General features: G+C 46.5%; 1 protein-coding gene across 2 annotated transcripts; it reads left to right on the top strand.

Moving 5' to 3' along the window:
• The first annotated feature begins 6,892 nt into the window (after window positions 1-6,892).
• On the top strand, window positions 6,893-21,478 carry Htr5a (5-hydroxytryptamine receptor 5A). 2 transcript variants are annotated; one of them, XR_783746.2, is made up of 3 exons: window positions 6,893-8,247; window positions 14,356-16,045; window positions 20,622-21,478. XR_783746.2 is itself a non-coding variant. In XM_010641511.2 (2 exons), the coding sequence occupies exons 1-2, from the start codon at window positions 7,510-7,512 to the stop codon at window positions 14,686-14,688; spliced, it is 1,071 nt and encodes a 356-aa protein (XP_010639813.1). In that variant the 5' UTR covers window positions 6,893-7,509; the 3' UTR covers window positions 14,689-17,398. The 2 variants fall into 2 exon arrangements, 1 of the variants encoding a protein (XP_010639813.1); XM_010641511.2 differs by lacking the exon at window positions 20,622-21,478 and having other exon boundaries at window positions 14,356-17,398.
• The last annotated feature ends 221 nt before the right edge of the window (window positions 21,479-21,699 follow it).

Below are 21,699 nucleotides of genomic sequence, written 5' to 3'. Positions count from 1 at the left end.
GGAGTTGAATGATGGACATGTGAGGTTTTGATATGCTGGTCACTTTAGTTTATGTGAAAGAGGTATGTTTGGATAATAGAAAAGATAAACAAACAAATCAGAAACTCACTGTTAAGGGAGCCTTTTAGGGTTCTGCAGAGGCAGGGACAGGGAGGGCGAGTTGGATTTTTTCTGCCAGCATGTGGGTCTGGAATGTTCTCAAAGGCCATATGTTAGGGGCTTGGTCCCAGGAGCTGCTGGGAGGCTGGCCTGGGAGAGGGGTCCTGGGTCACTGAGGGCCCATCAGGACATGTGGGACCCCAGCCTCTCCCTTGTTCCCTCTGTGCTCTTGGTTTGGGACATGAGAAGCTTTGCTTTGCTATGCACATCTGATCATGGGCTGGAACCTCTCACACTGAGCCAAAATGAGCCTTTTCTCTTATGAGATGACTGTCCCAGACATTTTTTGTAGTGGTGGAAGCTGCCACACTGCTCTGAGTTGACAGCAGAAGAGAGAAGAACTTGACCACAGAGATGCACCTAACAAGGCTTATGTAAGGCCAGCGATTTAGCTCAGTGGTGATGCTGCCTGCCTCGCAAGCACAAGGTTCTGAGTTCAATCCCCCAGTACCAACCAACCAAACAAACAAAACTTAGGTAATAGAATATTACCTGGAGAAAGAGAAATAATCAAAATGTTTTTGACTACGGGATCCCAGATGGTGACTAATCAGTCACGGCATTTGTAGGAATAAAATATATTCACAACCTAATAAAGTGTCACTTTAACAAAAAATCTGTAGGTCCAGTGAACAGAAATTGGACACAAGATGCCACATTGAAACTTTAAAACCCTCACCCAGCTCCCAAATCTGCACCTCTTGACTGAGGAGTAGGCCAGGTCCCTTCAGGACAATCCCTGTCACATGGCCACCCATGTGCACTATAAGTTGACCTTCAAACCTCATCAGAAATGCCTTTGTCAGGGTGCAAGGGAAACAGGGAGACCTTGGGTCCAGCTCTGACTTCAGCTGTAGCCCTGCTGGACAGCTCCAATCATGCTGCAGGGCAACACAGGACACACTAAACTCTCTCCACACTTTGCTTTCTTCCAAACTGAGGGGACCTGAGAAGTCTGCCCAGGGTGGGGATGGGGTGGACATCACTAGTGACAAACACCAAGGGGTTACAAGAGTCAGTGGAGGAACATCTTAGCTTCTTGTCCTTCCATGAAAATTTTTAAATCACATCCGCTGTTCCATCTGCTCACAGTGGTTACCAGTTCTAAAACATGCTTTTGATGGACACTTCCTCCCTCCTGATTGCTCTCTCTGATCCCCACTCCTGCTGTCCAAGTCCATCTCACAAATTAACTCCTGTGCCCAAGTGATTGGTCTCACGTTTTGCTGGGGTTGGGGGCATCTCAATCAAGAAACAGTGTCTGCATCAGCGCAGAGCTCTGGTCATGGCACTGTGACCCACCAGTCAGTCTGGGGATGATGGAGGACAGATGACAAAACCTCAGCCCATGGATCAGAGAGCACACAGACTCAAACAGTGCTTTGTTGAATAGAGGCAGTAATCTGCAAGTTGCAGAATATCCACATTAGTTCCTAGTTCTGTGGGGGAGGGGTTGGGGGGACTAATACAGGAAGGAAGAGCCAAAGGGAAGCCTGTGAATTCTCCTACCTCTGTGCATATTTGGGAGATTTCAGAAATTCTGGTGTTAGGGACTTGGTTTCTATTCCACCACTGTTTGAATCACCTGTTTGTCCAGTCTGAAGGTTCTCGAGTGGGTCTTGAATAATGAATGTGGATTCCAGCTATTGCAGCTGTGGTCTCACATGTATTTTTAGTGGAGTAAACTAGCACACACCCTGGCATCTGTGTGCAGCAATTGATCAGGTAAGTGCTGAAACCGGAAGCAATCCACTTTGACTTGGTATGATAATCAAGTCACCTTTGTGTTCTAGCTTTAGGGTTTTGTCAACTCTCCTGCTCTCTGTATTTCACTTTTTGGATACTTGTTGCCTCAGAGAACCCCAGTTGGCTATTGATAGCAAGCAGCAAGCTTCATCTGTGGAGCAGAAACTACCTAACACTACAGGTACCCTAGTAACTATCTGCCTGTCTCATGATGAGGGCTGAAAGCTAACAGGTGTCTCTGGAAGGATGTACAGGGCTATGGAGTATATTAGGGTTTTCCCTATGATATGAGAGGACACCATTTTGGAGAGGGGGGCTCTAGGATTTTGTCCTATTGCATTTGGGTAGCTTCTCTGACCTAATTGGTTGCTGGCAAGGCTGCAGTTTTTTGTCTTTTTTTTTTTAGACAGGGACTCACTATGCAGTCCAGGCTGGCCCCAAACTCACAGTGGTCCTCCTGACTGAGACTCCTGAGGTCTGGAATTACAGGTGTGGGCCACCACACCTGGCTAAGGCCATCAGCTTTAAGTGAAGCACAAAGGAGTGAGCTCTTGGGCAAGCCAAGGCTGTAGTGCATGCAGCTTTGCTGGCCATCATGAGGAGGGCAGATGGATGAGAGATGGTATCATTCTGTGTGTGTGTGTGTGTGTGTGTGCACGCACACGTGCACACAGAGCAGACCCTGCTACACTGAGAATGGAGGTGGAAGGGATTTAGCAAGCTTTGATGGTGCCTTGCAGGCTAGGGTCCAATCATCCACAGAGTGTCTGGGAGCTCACCTTCCTACTCTCACCACCCTTGAGGCAGTGGCTGTAAGTCCCTTTGGGGCCAGACCTGGGGGACCGTGCTAGCATGTGCTGCCTACAGTGTCACAGGCTCCTTCCTCCTCAGAGCCTGGCCTCTCTCCAATGGCTGTAATCCAGTTGTAATTATGAGCTTTGGCCTCTGCCTGCCAGGTGGATGTATCTGTGGCTTGGAGCTCTGTCACACACAGGGAGCATGAACTCTGCCATCTGCCTCTCCTATCACCCCTGGCCTCCAGGAAGAGCTTTTCACTAGTTCATTCCTTTAAAAAAAAAACTGGATATTAATCCAGGGTCTTTGCACTGAGGTATATGCCCAGCCATTATTTTATTTTTTATTTTTGAGACAGGATCTCACTAAGTCACTAAATTGCCCAGGCTAAATTTGAATTTGCTCTCCTGCCTCATCCTCCTAGAGTGCTGGGATTACAAGTGTGTACCACCATGCCCAACTCTAGCTGTTCCTCCCAGATGGCCTTGGTGAAGGGGGCATTCTCTGAGTGCTCCCAGGAGAGCCCCCTATTCTCTAGCTTTAAGTACTATGTATATGTCTTTGTTTACTGCTACTGTGATAAAGCACCCAAGGCAAAGTGATTTGTGGGGACTAGAGATCTGGTGAGGGCCTTCTTGTTGTCATCGCATGGTGAGGCAAAGCATCAAGCCTGAGGGTCTCTCTTCCTCTGCTTCTAAAGCCACTGATATCAGCACAAGGAGCCAATCTAACTTGGCTCATCTAACTTTAACTCCTAAAGGCCTCACCTCCAGATACCACAACCTAGCAATTTAGGGATTTAGTTTTCAAAACTGGATGTGGTGGTGCATGCTTGTAATTGCAGTGTGGGAAGCTGAGGCAAGAGGATGACCATAAGTCTGAGGCCAGCCTGGTCTACATAGGAAGTTCAAGGCCAGCCTGAAATACATAGTGAGACCCTATCTAAGAAAAGAGAAAAGAAAAGAAAAACAAAACAAAACAACACAACAACACAAAGGGTCAACAAGACCTGGTGATTCTCCACTCCTCTCCTATGGGCTGTGTTCTGTTGCTTTTGTTCTGATATCTGAGGAATGCAAGACAGAGTAGAGCAAACTAAGAATAACTGTGGTTTTTGCCCCATCCCAAGAGTGACAGGAGATGTCACTCATGCTGCCAATAGAAGCCTCTGAGATGATAATGTAGCATCACCAGTGTTATGTCAACCTGAGGGTTCATGTCTAACCCCTTATATCATAGAAAATGTCAAGGCAAAACAAATGAGAATCCCATCTTCTTCTAGCATGAGATCTTTCAAATCTTCTCACCTCAGTAATTCTATTGGAGTAACCTTATCCAATAGAAATGTAACTAAGTACCAAGTCTTCTCTTTTTTAGAAAGTCAGCTGTCCTGGGCTCCGTGCACTTGCTAGTACTGACAGACATGAGCAGGGTGTGAAGACTCATTGTTTAAAAAAACTTTATTAGTCCATGTTTGTGTACATTATAATTATAATCACCATGGAGAGGTGGTGCACACACATAACACATCTTAATCCTTTTTATTTCCCCTTTGTCTAAGTCACTTTTCTTGTAGCTAAGACGCATTACCTGACACCCGCAATTCACAGGAGGAGAAATTTCTCTTTTCTCTCTCACATTTTAGTCCATAGTTAGCTGGTTCCAAGGCAGAGCAGCATAGCAGGGGGCCCGGCAGAAGAGAGCTGTTCACAGCATGGAGGACAGGAAGCAGAGAGAGGAGAGGATTACAGGAGGGAGATAAACACTTCCAGGCCACACCCCCAGTGACTGCCTCTTCCACTAGGCCCCCCTTCCTAACAACAATCAGCAAGAAGCCCTACAATTCAACCACCACTCAAATGCCCATCTATGAGTACAGGAGGCATTAAGTGGACATCTAGATATAAACAATAGCTTCATTAATTCCCTCCCATGTTTCACAGAATAATTCCATCCATTCTGTGAAGGCATTTATTTTTACTTTTATTTTTTATTTTTGGTACCAGGGATCAAATTCAGGTCCTTGTGCTTGTGAGGCAGGCAGCGGAACCACTGAGCTAAATCCCTGGCTCTGCAGGCATTTAGACTGCTGCCTTGGGTTGTGTTCTTTGGAAATGTATTCTGAGGCAGAGAATGGTATGCGGGTGTTTGGGATAAACATTCAAAGGTCAAGTTCTAACATAATTACTAATTTTATAACATCCTTAAGGATATTCTTAAGTGAAATCTATGTTTTTTTCTTTTCTTCTGTGGGTGCAGAGCAGTGAAGAATGCCAGTGACTATGGTGTGCAGGTGCCTCCAGGTACAACCACGGCCACTTTTGCACCGTCAGCACAAAAGTTGACACAGTGAAAAAGTAAACAATCCCTCAACATCATTGTCAAAATAACCTGACTTTTGCTGCCCCACTGAAAGGGGCTGGAGACCCTAGGGGTCATGGAATACACTTAAAAAACCACTGATCTAAATGACTCATAGTTTGATGACTGCATACTCTACACTGCAGCTGTGTGGGTCCACTATAGCAAATATACCCTCCCACTCATCTTGCACAGGTGGACATATGGCTAGTCCTTGGGCAAGTCTGTGGTAGATCACTGTCCCTGTTATAATGTAGTTTTTGTAGAAACCAACAGAAGTACTTGTGGATAGGCCAGGAGGCAATAATCTCCACCATCAGATTCCCTTCTGAAGTATTATTACGATTTACTATCTCAGCTCCCAGGTTGGGGAAGAAGTTTTGAAGACTCCCTTTGGCCTGCCCTTTTACAGTAGCTTTGACCCTGCAGGTCAAGACATCAACATAGGATTCTGCCAGTGACCACGATGTGCATCTGATGATACCTTTGGAAACTGGAGAGACCACCATGGAGCAGGTACAGTGGCCTAGTGCATCCACCATGAGCCGGACCTGGACTGGGCTCCACTACCAGCTGACTTCACTTCTAACCTTCCATCCTTGCCACATGTGGCAATAATTATGGAAGGATCACCATATGGGCCAGTAGCACACAACTTCCAAAACCATGACCTAATCTTATTCATAGAAGACTTCAATAACAATTGAATATGTATCCACTCCCAGGGTTTTGCCCTCATTAGAACAGCTATGCTTTTAAAAATGCATTGCCATCTTTCTGAAGTTCTCACAGGGAGATTAACTTCTCAGTGCATTCTGTTGATGCTTGACTCAGTGAGAAATACAATCTTGTAAAAGAATGTATTTCTTGTTTTTGATTAATTAAAAAGGTTCTGGCCCAAGTTACTTGTAAATGTACGTACTGGACTTCATGATATGCACTGAATGCACCTTATAAACTATTATCCTACTTTCCTTTCTGTCATATACTTTTCCTTCTTCCAACTCCCTTCATTTTTCTATGTCATGTGTCTCTTTGTGAGGTGCTGTAAAGCATAACATAACTTCTGGGATGGAGATGTAACTAAATAGACTGCTTGCCTAGCAGGCACAGGCTGTGGGTTGGATCCCACGTACAAGCAAGATAATAAAATAACAGCTTCCGAGTAGTATCTTTTAATATTTTCTCAATTTCTGTGGATGTGTATCTGGTTTATTATGTGTACAGGGTGAGTTAAATGCTCCCCTTCTTTTTTAATGCAATAGAACATTTATAACACACCTGTACCACTGATCCTGTCACAGCAGCAAATTTAGTTTAGTGGGTGGAGAGATAGCATAGCTTCTTTCTGGGGTAGGCTTTCTAGCTCCAATACCTAGCCATCTCTCTGAGAATAGTAGAAAACACCATCTTACACCTCTTCTTTAAGGAAAACAAACACTTTAAGGGTAGCCATCAAGAAATGTGTACAAAAAAAAAGAAAAAGAATCGTATACAAAAGAAGCAATCAGATATTCAAATCTGGACTAGAAAATCCAGCACAACATCCCAGACCGCAGGTAGGGGAAGCAGAAGACAGGGCTCAGGTCTGCAGGCCACCTCCAGAGGGACTGCTACCAAAAGTTCATTGGCCAACTTGTTCCACGCGAGCACCTATTTCAGGCAAAAGCGGCAGAACCTCGGACAGCACCCAGACGCGCCCCTCGGGCAGGTGGTGTCAGCACCGAGGACAGCGACAACCCGCAGGGTCTCCTCGGCGCAGTCCTGCTAGGCTCGGCGCGGAGCTGGTTGAGCGCGCGGCACCGCGGGCAGAGAGAGCTACAGTCGCGCAAGGAACCGGGCGGGGACAGGCGGCCTTATCAGCTGATGCCTTACGTAGGGCTGGGTCCCACTTTGATAAGGCAGGTCTGGTGGGCGCGCCAGCGTCCCCTCTCTGGAGCTGCAGCCCCAGACGGAGTGGTAAGGGGACGCGGCCCGATCAGGAGGCAGTTCCCAAGAGCAGGTACCTACATGGCTTCCTCAGCGAGGATCTGAGGCTGCTACCGGCTGCCTGGAGAGGGGCTGGCGGCGGGAGCAACGCAGTGAGGTTCAGCTCTGACGCATGGCCGCGCTCCGAGCACCCACTCGCCGCAGGGCCAACCCCGGGATGCTAGGCTTTGAGCTGCTGGACAGCCGCCTCCGCCGAGGTGAGGAACCCGCGCCATGTGACCCAGATCCTTGACCCTTTTGCCCTGGCTCTGGGGCATCCAGGCTTCTGGGCTTGCAGTCCAGCGTCTTCCACCCGGCCACCCCATCTCGGGCAGGAGGCTAGAACCACCTTCCCTCCCCAGACGTCTCGCCACTGGCCAGAGGCCGTGAACAACCAGACTACTCCTGAGCGAAGGGGGCAGAATGGAGTATTGAGCGCCTGTGCTACAAGCGTGCGGGGGCTAGTGCCCCGCGTCAGCGATGGATCTGTCCGTGAACTTCTCCTTTCCCCTCTCCACCCCGTCCTCTCAGGAGCCCAACCGCAGTCTGGGCGCCGAGGACCTGCGCCCCAGCCCGCCCCTGCTCTCGGTCTTCAGCGTGCTTGTTCTGACCTTGTTGGGCCTTCTGGTGGCGGCCACTTTCGCTTGGAACCTGCTGGTGCTGGCCACCATTCTCCGAGTGCGTACCTTCCACCGCGTCCCGCACAACCTGGTGGCCTCCATGGCGGTCTCTGACGTGCTGGTGGCCGCGCTGGTCATGCCCCTGAGCCTAGTGCATGAGCTCTCCGGACGCCGCTGGCAGCTAGGCCGGCGGTTGTGCCAGCTGTGGGTGGCGTGTGACGTGCTGTGCTGCACAGCCAGCATCTGGAATGTGACGGCCATAGCTCTGGACCGCTACTGGTCCATTGCACGACACCTGGAGTACACGCCCCGCACCCGCAAGCGTGTCTCCAACCTGATGATTGCACTCACCTGGGCGCTCTCCGCGGTCATCTCTCTGGCCCCGCTGCTGTTTGGGTGGGGGGAGACGTACTCTGAGCACCGCGAGGAGTGCCAGGTGAGCAGAGAGCCCTCCTACGCCGTGTTCTCCACTGTGGGCGCCTTCTACCTGCCTCTCTGTGTGGTGCTCTTCGTGTACTGGAAGATCTACAAGACTGCCAAGCTCCGCGTTGGTGCCAGGAAGACCAACAGCGTCTCCCCCGTACCTGAAGCTGTGGAGGTGGGTGCACAGCGATCCTTAACAATTCTTTACTTGCATCTTCACGGGCTGTACCCCAGGATGCCTTCCCCACTGTTCGTAGAAAGTGGAACTTTTTGGCTTAGGGAAGGGCAAGCTGGGGGAGAGAAAGCAAGGGCTGGAGACTTTGCCCTGACAAATTTCACATCACAGAGCTATTCATCTACTGACACCTCTGACGGATTATTTCTTTAGCTATAAAATGAGAATTTTGAGCTACATGTTCTACTTGGTCCTCCTTGGAACCAAAACCCTGCGGAACCATAACATCCTTTAAAATACATGGAGAAGCTGGTGCCTACGGCATGTGGGGTCACTGCCCCAGAAACACCTGCAGCTTTCTTTGAGAGTGAGGGTTAGGGGAGGGGAGGTGGCTGGACTCCACAGAGAGATCATCACACTTCAGGCACAGCGCCTTAGTGTTTTGTCCTTGTCCATTTTTTTTCTTTGCAAATTATAGCAGCTGATTTTGCAAAATGTGGCATCTCCTAGGTTACTGTCACTTGGCAGCATCCTCCCCTCCTGATGTAGGATTGCAAGTACTGTTTACTCGAGTCTAAGTGCCTATGTTTTTATCTGTTACTGGGCCTTGTGGCCCTTCCTGGGTCTATACCCTGTGGCCTCATAGGCTGCATGTGCACCCAAGGACCACTCATCTGCCTTTCTGATCATGAGGAAAGCTAAGGTGGAAATTAAAACCCCAAGATAGACAACTCCACAGCTCCCCACAAGTGGTGTTTAATGTGCAACAACTGCTCTAGCAACCATGAAGGCTCTTTTAAAAATCTTTTTCTCCCCACCCACACTTTCCAGTTTTTTACCTCTTCATAATCTGACCCTATGATTCAAGATTCTGTAGCCACATTAAAATGGAATCCATTGGATGTGGAAGCTTCTTCTCCACCCCTTCCTTACTAATTACCAAGGCTCATTCTGAACCTCATCCACATTCCGAAGTCAGGTCAAAAACATACCCAGGCCTCAATTTCTGTTACTGGGCTCTGTGACAACAAAGTATATTTAATTCAGTATACTGTGCCAAGCGTGTACTATGGGCTCGAGAAGAGAAGTAACAGAGCGATGGGCTTGGCCTGTGCAGAGTTGGGTCTGGCCAGGGAGATAGATCCCCTTTGTGAGCCCTGCACTATGGTGGCATTTTCTCTACTTGATAGCTAAACTTAGACTAGAGTTGCCCAAACTTAGGCTAGAGATGTAGTTAGGGAAAATGTGTAGGGGTGTTCTAGAAGAAAGACGGGGAAAGGGTTCAGAGGCTACCTGTCCTTTAGTTTATGGCAGTAGTCCTCAGCCAAGGGTAACATTGCATCCCAGGGAACATTTAGATGGCCTGGAGACATTTTCAGTAATCCAGACTTGGGATAGTATGCTAATGGTATCTAGCATGCAGAGACCAGGACACTACAGCCAAGACTTGTTCAGACCAAAATGTCCAGAATATCAAATTTTGGGAACTCTGATCTGTTAGATTTCTACGCTGAACAAGGAGCAGCAATGGGGAAGGATGGCAGATATCCCACCAAAGCACCTGGTGTGTGAGAGTGCACCCAGATTCCAGGCCAGGAGTAAGAGGGCTGGCCATCTCCAGGTCCCTCTTCACAGAAACCCTCTTGAGCCGGATGCTATTTAGGCAAATGAGGTTGATGATCAACACCAATCCCAGCTTTAAGAGGGAAAATCAATTCCCAGTTCTCTTAGTGCTGATTGTAAAAGGACGAGGGTGCCTCATTATCTGTATCTTTTTCTTTTTTTTTCTTTTTTTTTTCTTTTTTTTTTTTGAGACAGGGTCTCACTATGTAGTTGAGTCTGACCTGGAACTCACTACATAGCCCAGGCTCATCTCAAACTCACAGCGATCATTCTGCCTCAGTTTCCTTAGTGCTGGGATTACAGGCGTGTGCCACCACACCCAGCTTCATTATTTGGGGGGGGGTACCGTGGATCGTACTCAGGTTCTTGCGCTTGAGAGGCAGGTGGCTGAACCACTGAGCTAAATCCCTGGCCCCATTATCTGTATCTTGATGATAGCAGAAGTAAAGCACTATGAGACCTTTCTACACACACACACACACACACACACACACACACACACACACAGAGCTTCCCTCCCCACCCCCTGCCAGATCACTTTTGAAAGTGGGTCCCTTGGTTTCACAAAGCCTCTATGTGGTCCCAGACCCTGTGTGTAATATGGAGCTGTCTTTCCCTTCTGTTCTTTTTTTGTTTTTTTTTTTGAAACAGGGTCTCACTATGTAGTTGAGACTGACCTGGAACTCACTATGTAGCCTGGGCTGGTCTCGAACTCACAGTGATCCTCCTGCCTCAGGTTCCTGAGTGCTGGAATTACAGGCACGAGCCACCATGCCCGGCTTCCCTTCTGTTCTATAGTGGAATAATTGCAAATGAGGCTCCCTGACTGCTCTGTGATAGTGGGTGTCAAAGTTTGTAAATACAGTCCTACTGTCAGCTAATTGTGTTACCTAGGGAGATCACAACACATCTCAGTTTCTTTGTCTGATGAGCTTTATTTGATTGTATGCACAGCCCCTAACCTATGTCAGGTCCTGGGATGGGAGCTGCCAGAAGAGGCAGATGGATCTTGAATTTGTCAAAGTACAATGAACCACCACAGAAGACCTGAAATTAAATGACAGAATGAAAGACATTGCTTACCATGGTGAGAAAGCCATTCTAGTGTGGTCAGGCAGACTCTCCCTGTGCAGAGAGTAGAAGACTGATCTTACACTATGCTTCTGGAAGTCATGCTTTGGGTCTCAGGCTACTGAGGTGTGATTGGGTGACTGGAACTCCATGTAGCCTGGGCTGGTCTCGAACTCACAGTGATCCTCCTGCCTCAGGTTCCTGAGTGCTGGAATTACAGGCACGAGCCACCATGCCCGGCTTCCCTTCTGTTCTATAGTGGAATAATTGCAAATGAGGCTCCCTGACTGCTCTGTGATAGTGGGTGTCAAAGTTTGTAAATACAGTCCTACTGTCAGCTAATTGTGTTACCTAGGGAGATCACAACACATCTCAGTTTCTTTGTCTGATGAGCTTTATTTGATTGTATGCACAGCCCCTAACCTATGTCAGGTCCTGGGATGGGAGCTGCCAGAAGAGGCAGATGGATCTTGAATTTGTCAAAGTACAATGAACCACCACAGAAGACCTGAAATTAAATGACAGAATGAAAGACATTGCTTACCATGGTGAGAAAGCCATTCTAGTGTGGTCAGGCAGACTCTCCCTGTGCAGAGAGTAGAAGACTGATCTTACACTATGCTTCTGGAAGTCATGCTTTGGGTCTCAGGCTACTGAGGTGTGATTGGGTGGTCACTATCGATATGAGCAGCTATTGCTTGGTTGTTGCTCCAACGGGAATTTGTTGGAGCATGTGCATCACTGGTAGGCTTTTAGAAGCAAAGGGCTGACACCAATAGATTAGTTTGTAAAGGCATCTTCATTGAGATGAATTATCTTTGGTTAAAACAGTTGGTTAAAGGGGTTAAAGGAGTTGGTTAAAACCAGCCTTGAAGCCGGGGATTTAGCTCAGGTGTTCCTCCGCCTGCCTCTCAAGCACAAGGTCCGAAGTTTGATCCCCAGTACAAAAACAAACAAACAACAACGAAACAGCGCTGGGTCCCCAGTCTTCTACTACATGTGTGGGAATATTTAGTTCTCAGCCTCCTGCTTGTGATTCTTATCAGCCAAAGATTCAGGGGAGACCAGCAAGGACTTCACATTCTTACTCCTGTAGTTAACTCTCATTGAAGGTGAAATTTCATCTGTGGTGATCTGAGGCTGAATGCTCTGTGAGGGCTGGGGTAGCTCTTGTGCTAGAGCACTTGCTTAGCATGCATGAGACCCTAGGTTTGGTCTCCAATCTGAGGGTCTGGTGAGAGACAGAGAGGGAGAGGAAGAGGGAGAGAGAGAAAGGGAGAGGTGAGAGGACAGAATGCACACTGATTCACAAGATTATACTCCATTCTTTCAATCATTCTAAGTCATCTCTCTGAATAGGGTTGTGCATGGAAAGTAGTGGACAACAGACACTGAACAAGTAGGAAACAAATATAACTAGGAGCAGAATGTGGAAGGGCTGGATGATCTCCCAAGTTGTGACCCAAGGTCGCCTAGCTCGGATCAAGAAAGCAAGTCTCAAAATTTCTCCATGTCTTTCTTAGGGAGCTAGGTGCTGCTTTTTCTTCTAGCTCACATAGAGATTACTTTACTGTGTACTAATGCAGGCATAAGAGGAAATATTAGCTGTTGTACAGGAAGTATTGCTTGCAGATAGATTCCTCTGTAGTTGACCAAAGGAAAACTTCAGGCTATCCCATTAGCTGTGGCTACATGGGTCAGGGTATTGTTTGGGGGCTGACAGCATTGATTGTATAATTTGCTTTGAGAGCCCATGTAGGCATTATTTACTATGACAATCTTTAAATAGTACTGAAATCTTCTATGTATGTATTATGAATGGAGTCACTATCCTTAAGAGTCTTTCCCTGAAAGAGTGTCACCCTTTTGTGCTCTTCAATAGGAAACATAGGATACAGAAAGGGAGGTTTTACTTCTTATTTTGCATGTGTTTTAAGGGCTATGCACTATGCTTTCAGTATTTATCTTCTTTTTTAATTGCTCAACATCTGATATTTTGATATTTTCAAATAAATGGCAGCAAGAATATCATACAAATTCAATAATTCACATAGTGACCATGCTATTTTAACTATAGCATCCTTCCTACCACCTGAGATGTTTCATATAATAAACAAGTCAGAGCCCCTTACTCCACTACTATAAAGATGCAGCCATAAACTAAGTGGTTTGAACTAACCAGACAGACTTTCTCACCTTGTCTAGCACCCAGAAGATTGTATGTTGCTGATAAGCAAGCTGTGTTGCTCTCCTGAGCCACACAAGGCTGCAGTCAGGAAGAGTAAGGTAACAATCGGGGCAGCCACCTATGAGAATGACCTGCTGACCCAGAAACGGTCCTGTGGCTTGGATGGGTTGAATGCTTTGCTAACTTAGTTAAGGAACCCATTGCAATTCCTTCTTTCATATTCAGGCTGCTGCATCATCAGCCACTTATGATTTCCATTCTCCTGAGAGCTAAAAACAATACTGGGCTGGGGAGGGGCACTTTCTTCTCTGGGAGCTCAGCTTTCCAAGAGAAGGAAATGAAGGCAGAGAGCATCATGTAGGAAGCTCTCCTGGGGAAGAGATATAGGATTGGGGAGAGGGTTGTGGTGCATTATCCCCTGATAATGTGGTCCCCCTTCCACTGACTCTTGGAGTTTGTTTGTGACACATATAGGTGTGTGGGGGGAGACACAGCAGCAACCCGGAGCGAGCTAAGTGGCCCAACAAGTGCCCAGTCATTTTAGAAGGGGCTTCCTGAAATCTAGAACATCATAAAATCTGGTCCTAAGTTTACAGGTGTTTGATGAAGACTTACCACACTTATTTTTCCAGTACTAGTGATTGGACCTAGAGAATACTGAGCTACATCCACAGCCCCTTTCATTTTTGTTTGAGTTTCAGTTTTCCTCACCAGGAGTAGGATCCTTTGTCCTAAGGTTGGGCAGTGGTAAAAGGATGCAGCTCCTGGTCACCCTATGATCTCAAGGGCCACATCCCGAACTCTATAACATTCTCTGCATCCAAGTCAGCATGCTTGGTAGGACGGAGTATTAAATGCTTGTGATATTTTCAGCTTTAACCTGTTCCCCAGGATGGGGCCCCACCATAAGTTGGGAGTACCTGTGTGCTGTGCCTTTGTTGCTGGATCCCTCGAGCCCTAGGCCTTGTTGTTGATGTTGTCCAGTCTATTGAGCAGACTAGGCCCCTAGCATGACACTCCTCCACTTCTGTGGTGCACATGAACAGCCCAGCATCAGCACCCCATTTCCTGTCTGTGGTTGAGTTTTACAGTGGTCAGGTTCCTGTGCCTACAAATTCAGCTTTGCATCAGAGTAAATGTGCAGGGCCCAGGCCACCATCATCCAGGCTCAGCCTGGTGGGTGTGGAGTGCTGGCTCTTCACAACACTGCTGCTTGTGTCTTGCAGGTGAAGGACTCCACGCAGCAATCTCAAATGGTGTTCACAGTCCGCCCTGCCACTGTCACCTTCCAGACAGAAGGGGACACATGGCGGGAGCAGAAGGAGCAGAGGGCGGCCCTCATGGTAGGCATCCTCATAGGGGTGTTTGTGCTGTGCTGGATCCCGTTCTTTGTCACTGAGCTTGTTGGCCCTCTCTGCTCCTGGGACATCCCTGCCGTCTGGAAGAGCATCTTCCTCTGGCTTGGCTACTCCAACTCCTTCTTCAACCCCCTCATCTACACAGCCTTCAACAAGAACTACAGCAGCGCCTTCAAGAGCTTCTTTTCCAGGCAGCACTGATCAGAGCTGAGGGCAGGAATGCCTTCATCCCCTGGCTCTTCAGAAATTTGATCTCCCGTTCTTCCACATGTGCCCTGCAGCCACACAGATGAACAAATTCTCCAAGTGTACCAGGGCCATCTCAGAACTCAGTGCACCTCTCTTCACACTTGCACACAGGGAGATATCTCCACCCAGGGCTCCAGTGTGTCCCACCTGTCTCCTGTCCCTCACTCTGCACTAGCAGCCACAGACTTGGCCCACTGAGTGCCTGCTTCTCCAAGTCCTCTCTAGCATGGTCATGGCATTGGCCTGGAGAAGTCCCATTCTGCAAACAAGAGGGAGGAGGTGGTGCATAGGGACAGGTGGAGAACAAGTGAAAAAAAAAACAGTAAGAAGCCCTATGAGGACTTTAGGGGTAAGGAGACCATAATTCCAAGATTTTTAGAGTCTTTCTCATTTCAAAGTTCTGCTCTGTGGTCCTAGTAACTATGCCCTAACTCTTATTAGTTATTTCCAATATTTGACCTCAAAAGTTGTCTACAAACATATTAAAGTACATAACCCCATGGATGTGGACAGTGACTACTGGCATTGTGGTTGTTTGTGACATCTACACACACACACACACACACAAAACTATAGAAGAGGCAGATGCTCCAATTGGTTAGTTCACTCCAGTAGACCACCCATCCACTTAAACCATATATTAAGAGCCAAATTAAATATATCCTCCCATTTTGAAACAACTCACAAACAATATAAAAACCTACCAGTTTCATAGAATCTGCCAAACTTACTCATTTCCAATGGATTTCATGTGTATGGAATTTACTGAAATGTTTCTGGGCAAAAGCCTTTATTCTCAGATCATGGAATTAGGGTAAAATGACTGTTATGAGGTTATTGACTTCTTAAATACAGTTTCACAACCAGAGACTCTAAAGGCACATTCACCAGGTGGATGCATGCACATTGGCAAGGTCGTTGATTGATTTGTAGCTGCTCTGCTGTTGACATGCAAGTGCCTACCAGGAGGCCAACGCTAATGACTAATGAAAAGTAGAACAAAAGTCAAGTGTGGTCTTGGTCCTCTTTGGATTGGCTGTGTAGTTGGTGGAGGAAGAGAGCCAGGTCATGACACAGGTGTGTACAAACACATCAAACTTGGTCACAGCCCCATTTCCAGAGGCCAAGCAAAGGAACTGTCAGAAAAACACAACTGAAGAATCTGCAGAGACAAGGCAGCTGTCTTTCCAGAATTGCATGCATGCTGACTTCTCACCAAGAACAGAGGACACCCAACTCATCCCAAGAATCTTCAGACCAGAGGAGTTCCGCGGAAGTCTCAGAATACTTGGATGCCAGCAAAATCCAGGTTTGTTGGCTGGTGGCTTCTCTTATTATCATACTTATGGATCAATGCTTTAAATCACAGTGATCTATAGTGACAGGGCTATTTCCTGAGTAGCACTTGCTAAGCTGTCTCAATTAGTAAACTCACCTTTGGTCAAAGAGAGACAATGAGCTCCTCAAAGTCCTATAAACCCATGTATTTCTTCAATTGGCTAAAAGTGCAACTAGTGTCATCCTCAAGAGTTTTTTACTTTAAGTGAGGGAGAAGTTCTCCAAAGACCTGGGGCAACATGCATATCACATCAGGGGGCTCAGCCAACCATCATCTTCATGTCCACACCAGACTGAGAAAAGTGGGATAGCATCTTGTCTCTAAGGAAGAACTCACAAAGTAACAAATGTTTTTTGTAATGTAGTTTTGCCAAAATTAATTGTTTAATAGCTTTTTTTAAACCTAGATCAAATTGATGAATATAAAAAGGTCTCCCCCGACCTAATCCTATGAAAACACTTGCAAAATGTTCTAAACCGTGTGAATTCTGTCTTCTTATTGACCATTGCTCTAAAGGTGGGAGCCCTTCATGCAATGAATCTTTAGAGCTAAAAGCAGGAAGCATGGTTGTTTTTCTTCCATTCTTTCTTTGCAACATTCAGTATAAATAAACTCACTTGCTAGTGTTGTGCCCTAGCTTGCATCCCCAAGAAGACCACCACTCACTTATGCAACACACAAGAGCACTTTACTAGCACAACATGCAATGGGTCTGCCACTCTGTGTTTGGAGACCCCGAAAGGCAATTTTAAGCCTCTTTTATAGGTTTTGGGATACATTAGCTTTAGTAACAAGCTTTATCTCTATTATGATTGGTTAGTTATTACATTCAAATCCTATTGGCAATTGTTGGGGTGGTGAGCTATTCGGGGTGGCCGAGTTACAGGGTTGCTATGGGGTGGCCGAGTTTCAAGGGTGCCAGGTGGTCTTATCCAATGGAACATTCTGTATTTCTATACATTTTGTTGTTTTCCCAGGAACTAGTTTGCCTTGTTCAGCAGTCACAAGACAATTGGGTTCGTTTTTAGGTCAGGCTCAGTACGAAATGAAGCCTTCTGTTACAATATGGAGTCACTCTGGCCTCCACACTAGTGAGTTCTTACCAGTCTCCCTGCTAAACACCTACGTGAATTGTTTTCTTTTATTCTCTCAACCACACACACAAAAAATCTGACCTTTTTAACACCACTCCACTAGAAAGATTTGGTGACTTAACCTACATAGAGTCAATCAAAAACAAAACAAAACAATAAGAAATTGAACATTATGTGTGATTTAGAGAGACTTTAGGCAATAAAATTCCCTGTTAAGATCCCCGATTCTTTGAACACAAAAATTGAAAATTATGTATTATAATACCCTCTAAATTATTATAATACATACAAATATATATTATATTGCATATAATAAATTATGTCAAGATTTCCAAAGTAGGGAATTTGTGTTGGTTTCTTTGTCCTGACGTGAAGTTTAGTCTCATATTTATTGCACACTGTTTTTATGCACAGCAGATGAGCAGTGAGGAAATGTTAGACTCCAGGAATCATGGCTGATATGCTGAGCCCAGCTCCTTACACATGTACCTAAGTAGCTTCACTGAATATTTCCCCCAAAACAGCCTTAGATCAAAAGTTCGGGCCCAGCCTGAACAACTTGGTGACTTAGTGAGACTTTGTTTCAGAATCAAAAAATTAAAAAGGCTTGGAATGTAACTCAATGTGAAGAACATGGGTTCAATCCACTACTGAAAAAAAAAACAACAAAAACCTGTCTGCTATGAACGTTGTGGGAAGGAAGAAACATCCTGAATGGCGTTTTCTGCCTGCTATAGCCTGGCTGCTTTAAAATAATAAACATATCTTGCTCATCACTCCACTCCTTAGCTATGTCTCTCGAGCCTAATTGAAGGCTTAGGTTCTCCAAAATAGTTATTTCCTTCCTTGGAAGCTTGGGAGGCAGCTTGTCAGAAAATGTCAGGCAATGCAACTGTTGTTGCATTGAGAGAATGTCTAAGAGGAAGAATGACTACTCTGCAGACTTCTGGTATTGACCATCCCTGTTGCTTTTCTCCCCACTTTCCAAGAAGCTCCATATCGAAGCCTCCTGCTGCATAGGGTAAGGGAATGAAGTTATAGCAAGAAAGGCCCCTGAAAACACCCAGGGGCTGCTGTGGCAGCAGCTGTGAGGGATGCCACTAAGGAAGCAGAAATGGCAGGGTCAGGCGGTGCCACCTCTGTGAAATCCACTTTGGTCTTAGTGAATCATGGTTTAACCACCACCAACAACCCAGGGCAACAATCAGCTGAACTCCCACATATGGTTGCATTTGGAGCCAAAGTTCCCCTGTTTTCTGCGATTCTTCCTGCAGGTGTTAGGGCAGCCACATAATGTGATGGCAACCATGTTTATTCCCAAAGCACTGGACCTTAGATAATGTTCTCCCTAGGTCAGAGCATCCCTCCTGGCAGAGGTCCTCATTAGAGACTGGCCTGGTGACAGAGCTATTGTCCTAACAAACGCTGGCCAGTAGCCCTGTTCACAGGGTCTGCAGAGCTGCATGAATTCTTCATTAACCAGAGAATTCAGCACACTGAATCTTTGTTTTAAAAATGATGGGTTTGTGGTTTTGAATGAATTTCATTTTTATGTGAGTCTTTAAAACCATAAGAATAAATATTTTCTTTAAAATAGATTTTTAAAAGTCCTCAGTCTCAGAGATTGAACAATGTATTGAAAACTGCTTTTTTGCATGGAGTAGAATGCTGAGGGTGGAGAAAGGACTGCAGGATATTCACTGTGGGAAATTCTGCTTTACAAAGATAGAATCAAGTCCCTAGATAAGAAACACATGCAGATTCGTCTCTGAAAGGAGTTGTGCTTTGAAAGAAGCATAGCCAATGGGCTCTTGAAGGAGGAAGGTGACCCAGTTTTTAGGGGAATCCCATTGGCAGAAAGAAGAGCCTTCAAAGCAGTGTTGGGGATCCCAATCCTGGGTTGGCTGTGACTGAGGAGTTGAGGGCAGCACACTGTCCCTGGAACACATCAGATGAACAGAGGATGTCCCTGGAGGATGGGAGGTGGACAAAGGGCATCCCACAGGACAGAAGATGGCCAGGATGTCCCCAAGGACATGGTGGAAGGGCAGCAGTGGAGGTTGGTGGGACCAGGGTGCCCTTGCAAGAGGCTCTTCTTGGGCTGCATGACCACAATGCTGTGCTGCTGGCCTCTGTGGTGGAAGCGCTGATGCTCCCCACTGTTTCAGTTCCCAGAGAGAATAATCTAGATACTGCCCCGCTTTGGGGAGACTCCATGCTTATTATGACATCAAAACCCAGGGTCAGTGGATGAGGCCCTTTAGCTCCCAAATCCCCAGAAGTGGCTCTTCTATTCCCTTCAGGGCAGCTCTGCATGGATTTCCAGACCAATCCCTGCTTCCTGCAGGATTCCAACCCACAGAGAGAGGGTCTCGGAGTGGCCATCAGGCCACCCCTTCTTGCTGCTTCTGCCTGGGTCTTAATATGACTGTAGATGGAAGGCTCCAAGTCATCACTGCTGCCACTCTACACTGGGCAGAGTTAGGTGAGGTGACAGGAGGACAGGGCTGTGAGCACTGACCTTCCCCTGACAGGACAGGAATGGAGGGGCAAGGGAAGCAGGAAAGATTTAGATATCACAAAATAACAAGTACAACAGGGAAGCCATCTCAGAGTACATGCATGTGTGCATTACATAAAAAGAGGACTGCAATATATTTGTACTGGAAGAAATTTATGAAACACCTCAGTTTTGCTTTTTCAGTGCTGGGCATCAAATCTAGGCCTTGGGCATGTGAGATAATCTTTCTCCCTGAGCCACATCCTGACCCTCGATATCATTTTTGTAAGCACATATTTACACATATGTGAGGGCTCATTTATCCTAGAAGTTTATATAGCAAGACAGGAATGGATGAAGTTACAAGTGACTTCATTTTCAATTTCTAATATTTTTTTGACAATTAAGATGAATATAATTCTAATCAGAAACAAAAACATCTATAGGAGCTGAAGACAAAGCCAACTTTGGGAGCCAAAGGGCTTTTTTATGTATTTCAAATAGACCAGTTTAGCAACAGTTTTTGGCCCAATAGTAACAAAAGAAGCCAAATGTTCCTCTTTGAAGTTGGGCTGGAAAGCAGTGCTTTCTTCTTGATGATTCCCCCTGTGGTTTATTAAAGTAATCAAGGCTTGTTACAGAAAATTCCAACACAGTGCATTTTATTATCTTTCACAGGGTGGTGCAGCATGGCATGTGGCTGCCCATCTGTCTGGTAAGGGCACAGGGACCTGGGGAGGGGGAGGGCACTCACCCATCTCTTGCCTTGCTCTGCAGTCCTTGTTGATGGGTAGACATGACGATGTGTGATGAATTATTAATAGAAGAAGCTGTGAGACCATAAATATTCAGGGGGATACATCTGGTTTCCCTGATGTTTTATGTAAGGCAGAAAGCGTACATCTTTCCTGAGTAGAACTACTTGTCAACCCCAAATCTCTTGTTTGCCTAGACTCAAGCACTACAAGGAGAAAGAAGACTCTTCTGACATTTCACATAAACATCCAGCTGAGCCATTGTGTGAATCCAAGTGCTGAATCTAGCCTGGAGTAGATGAGGAGAACCAAGATGTCACCATGGCCCCTCAGGGGATGGAAGCTGCCTGTGGGGGCTGGGTGGGAGGAGAATCTCCTCACAGTTTTTGCACAGGTGAAATGTGACATTTAAGAAAGCCATTTGAAGCCTTATTAGAGGACAAAGAAGGAAGCGTTCCTAAGGTGTTTGCAGCTCAAGGAGAGAAGGAGTATATGGTGGGGCATTGAGGACCCACCGGGACACTGACAAGATGGCTTCCTGCCCCAGTTTCCACCTGCTATTGTTTATATATCCAGCATCCCCCAAAGACTCACGTAGGAGGGCTTGATTCTCAATGCAGCAATATCCAGCAATGTCATGAGGGTGTTAACCTCACCAATGGGTTAGTCCATTGGTAGTTCAGAGACGAATGGGCTGTTAGGAGGAAGACGACCTAGGTGAAAGAAGTGGGTCACTGGGGACATGCCTTTGGGGTACATCTGGTCTCCTTCCCATTCCTATCTGGCTCTTTCCCTCTCACTCTGCTTCCGGGCTTCCATGAGGTGAGCAGTTGTCTTCTACCACGCCCTTCCACCATGGCAGCTTTGCCTTGGAGCCAGCAGACCATGGGCTGAAATCTCTGAAACCATGGGTCACAATAAACCTTCCCTCCTTTAACCTGAGATCTCAGGCATTTTGTCCAGCAGTGAGAGCTGACCAGTACACCACCCCGGGAACATAATGTCCAGATGTCTGTGTCTTCATCTCCAGTGCATGTCTCTGCTTCCTACACTCACCTTCAGAGTAGCTGGTTTGAAGGATTTAGAAGGGAAGAAAGCTTGGGGGCACATTGCCCCTCAGGTTTGCTTTGGCAAGTCCTCCAGAGGTGCTCTCCATGTAGCTTGTACAACAATGTTCATTGTAGTTTGGCTGTCCCACAAGACCCTTAAAGATGCAATATTTCTTCCTGCTCTGTGAAGAATTTAGCTGTACTAAATTTTATAGGGTTTGTACTG

This window comes from Fukomys damarensis, unplaced genomic scaffold (assembly GCF_012274545.1).
Source record: "Fukomys damarensis isolate Sample0158 unplaced genomic scaffold, DMR_v1.0_HiC HiC_scaffold_16, whole genome shotgun sequence".
Taxonomy (NCBI): Eukaryota; Metazoa; Chordata; class Mammalia; order Rodentia; family Bathyergidae; genus Fukomys; species Fukomys damarensis.
The sequence above is the reverse complement of the archived record's forward strand: the minus strand, read 5'-3'. Positions and strand labels throughout refer to the sequence as shown.

What these genes read in the sequence shown, in the direction of transcription:
- Htr5a (XM_010641511.2), top strand. Translation starts at nt 7,510, where the DNA reads ATGGATCTGTCCGTGAACTTCTCCTTTCCCCTCTCCACCCCGTCCTCT. An exon ending in CCGTACCTGAAGCTGTGGAG is followed by an intron (nt 8,248 to 14,355) that starts GTGGGTGCACAG and finishes TGTGTCTTGCAG; the next exon opens with GTGAAGGACTCCACGCAGCA.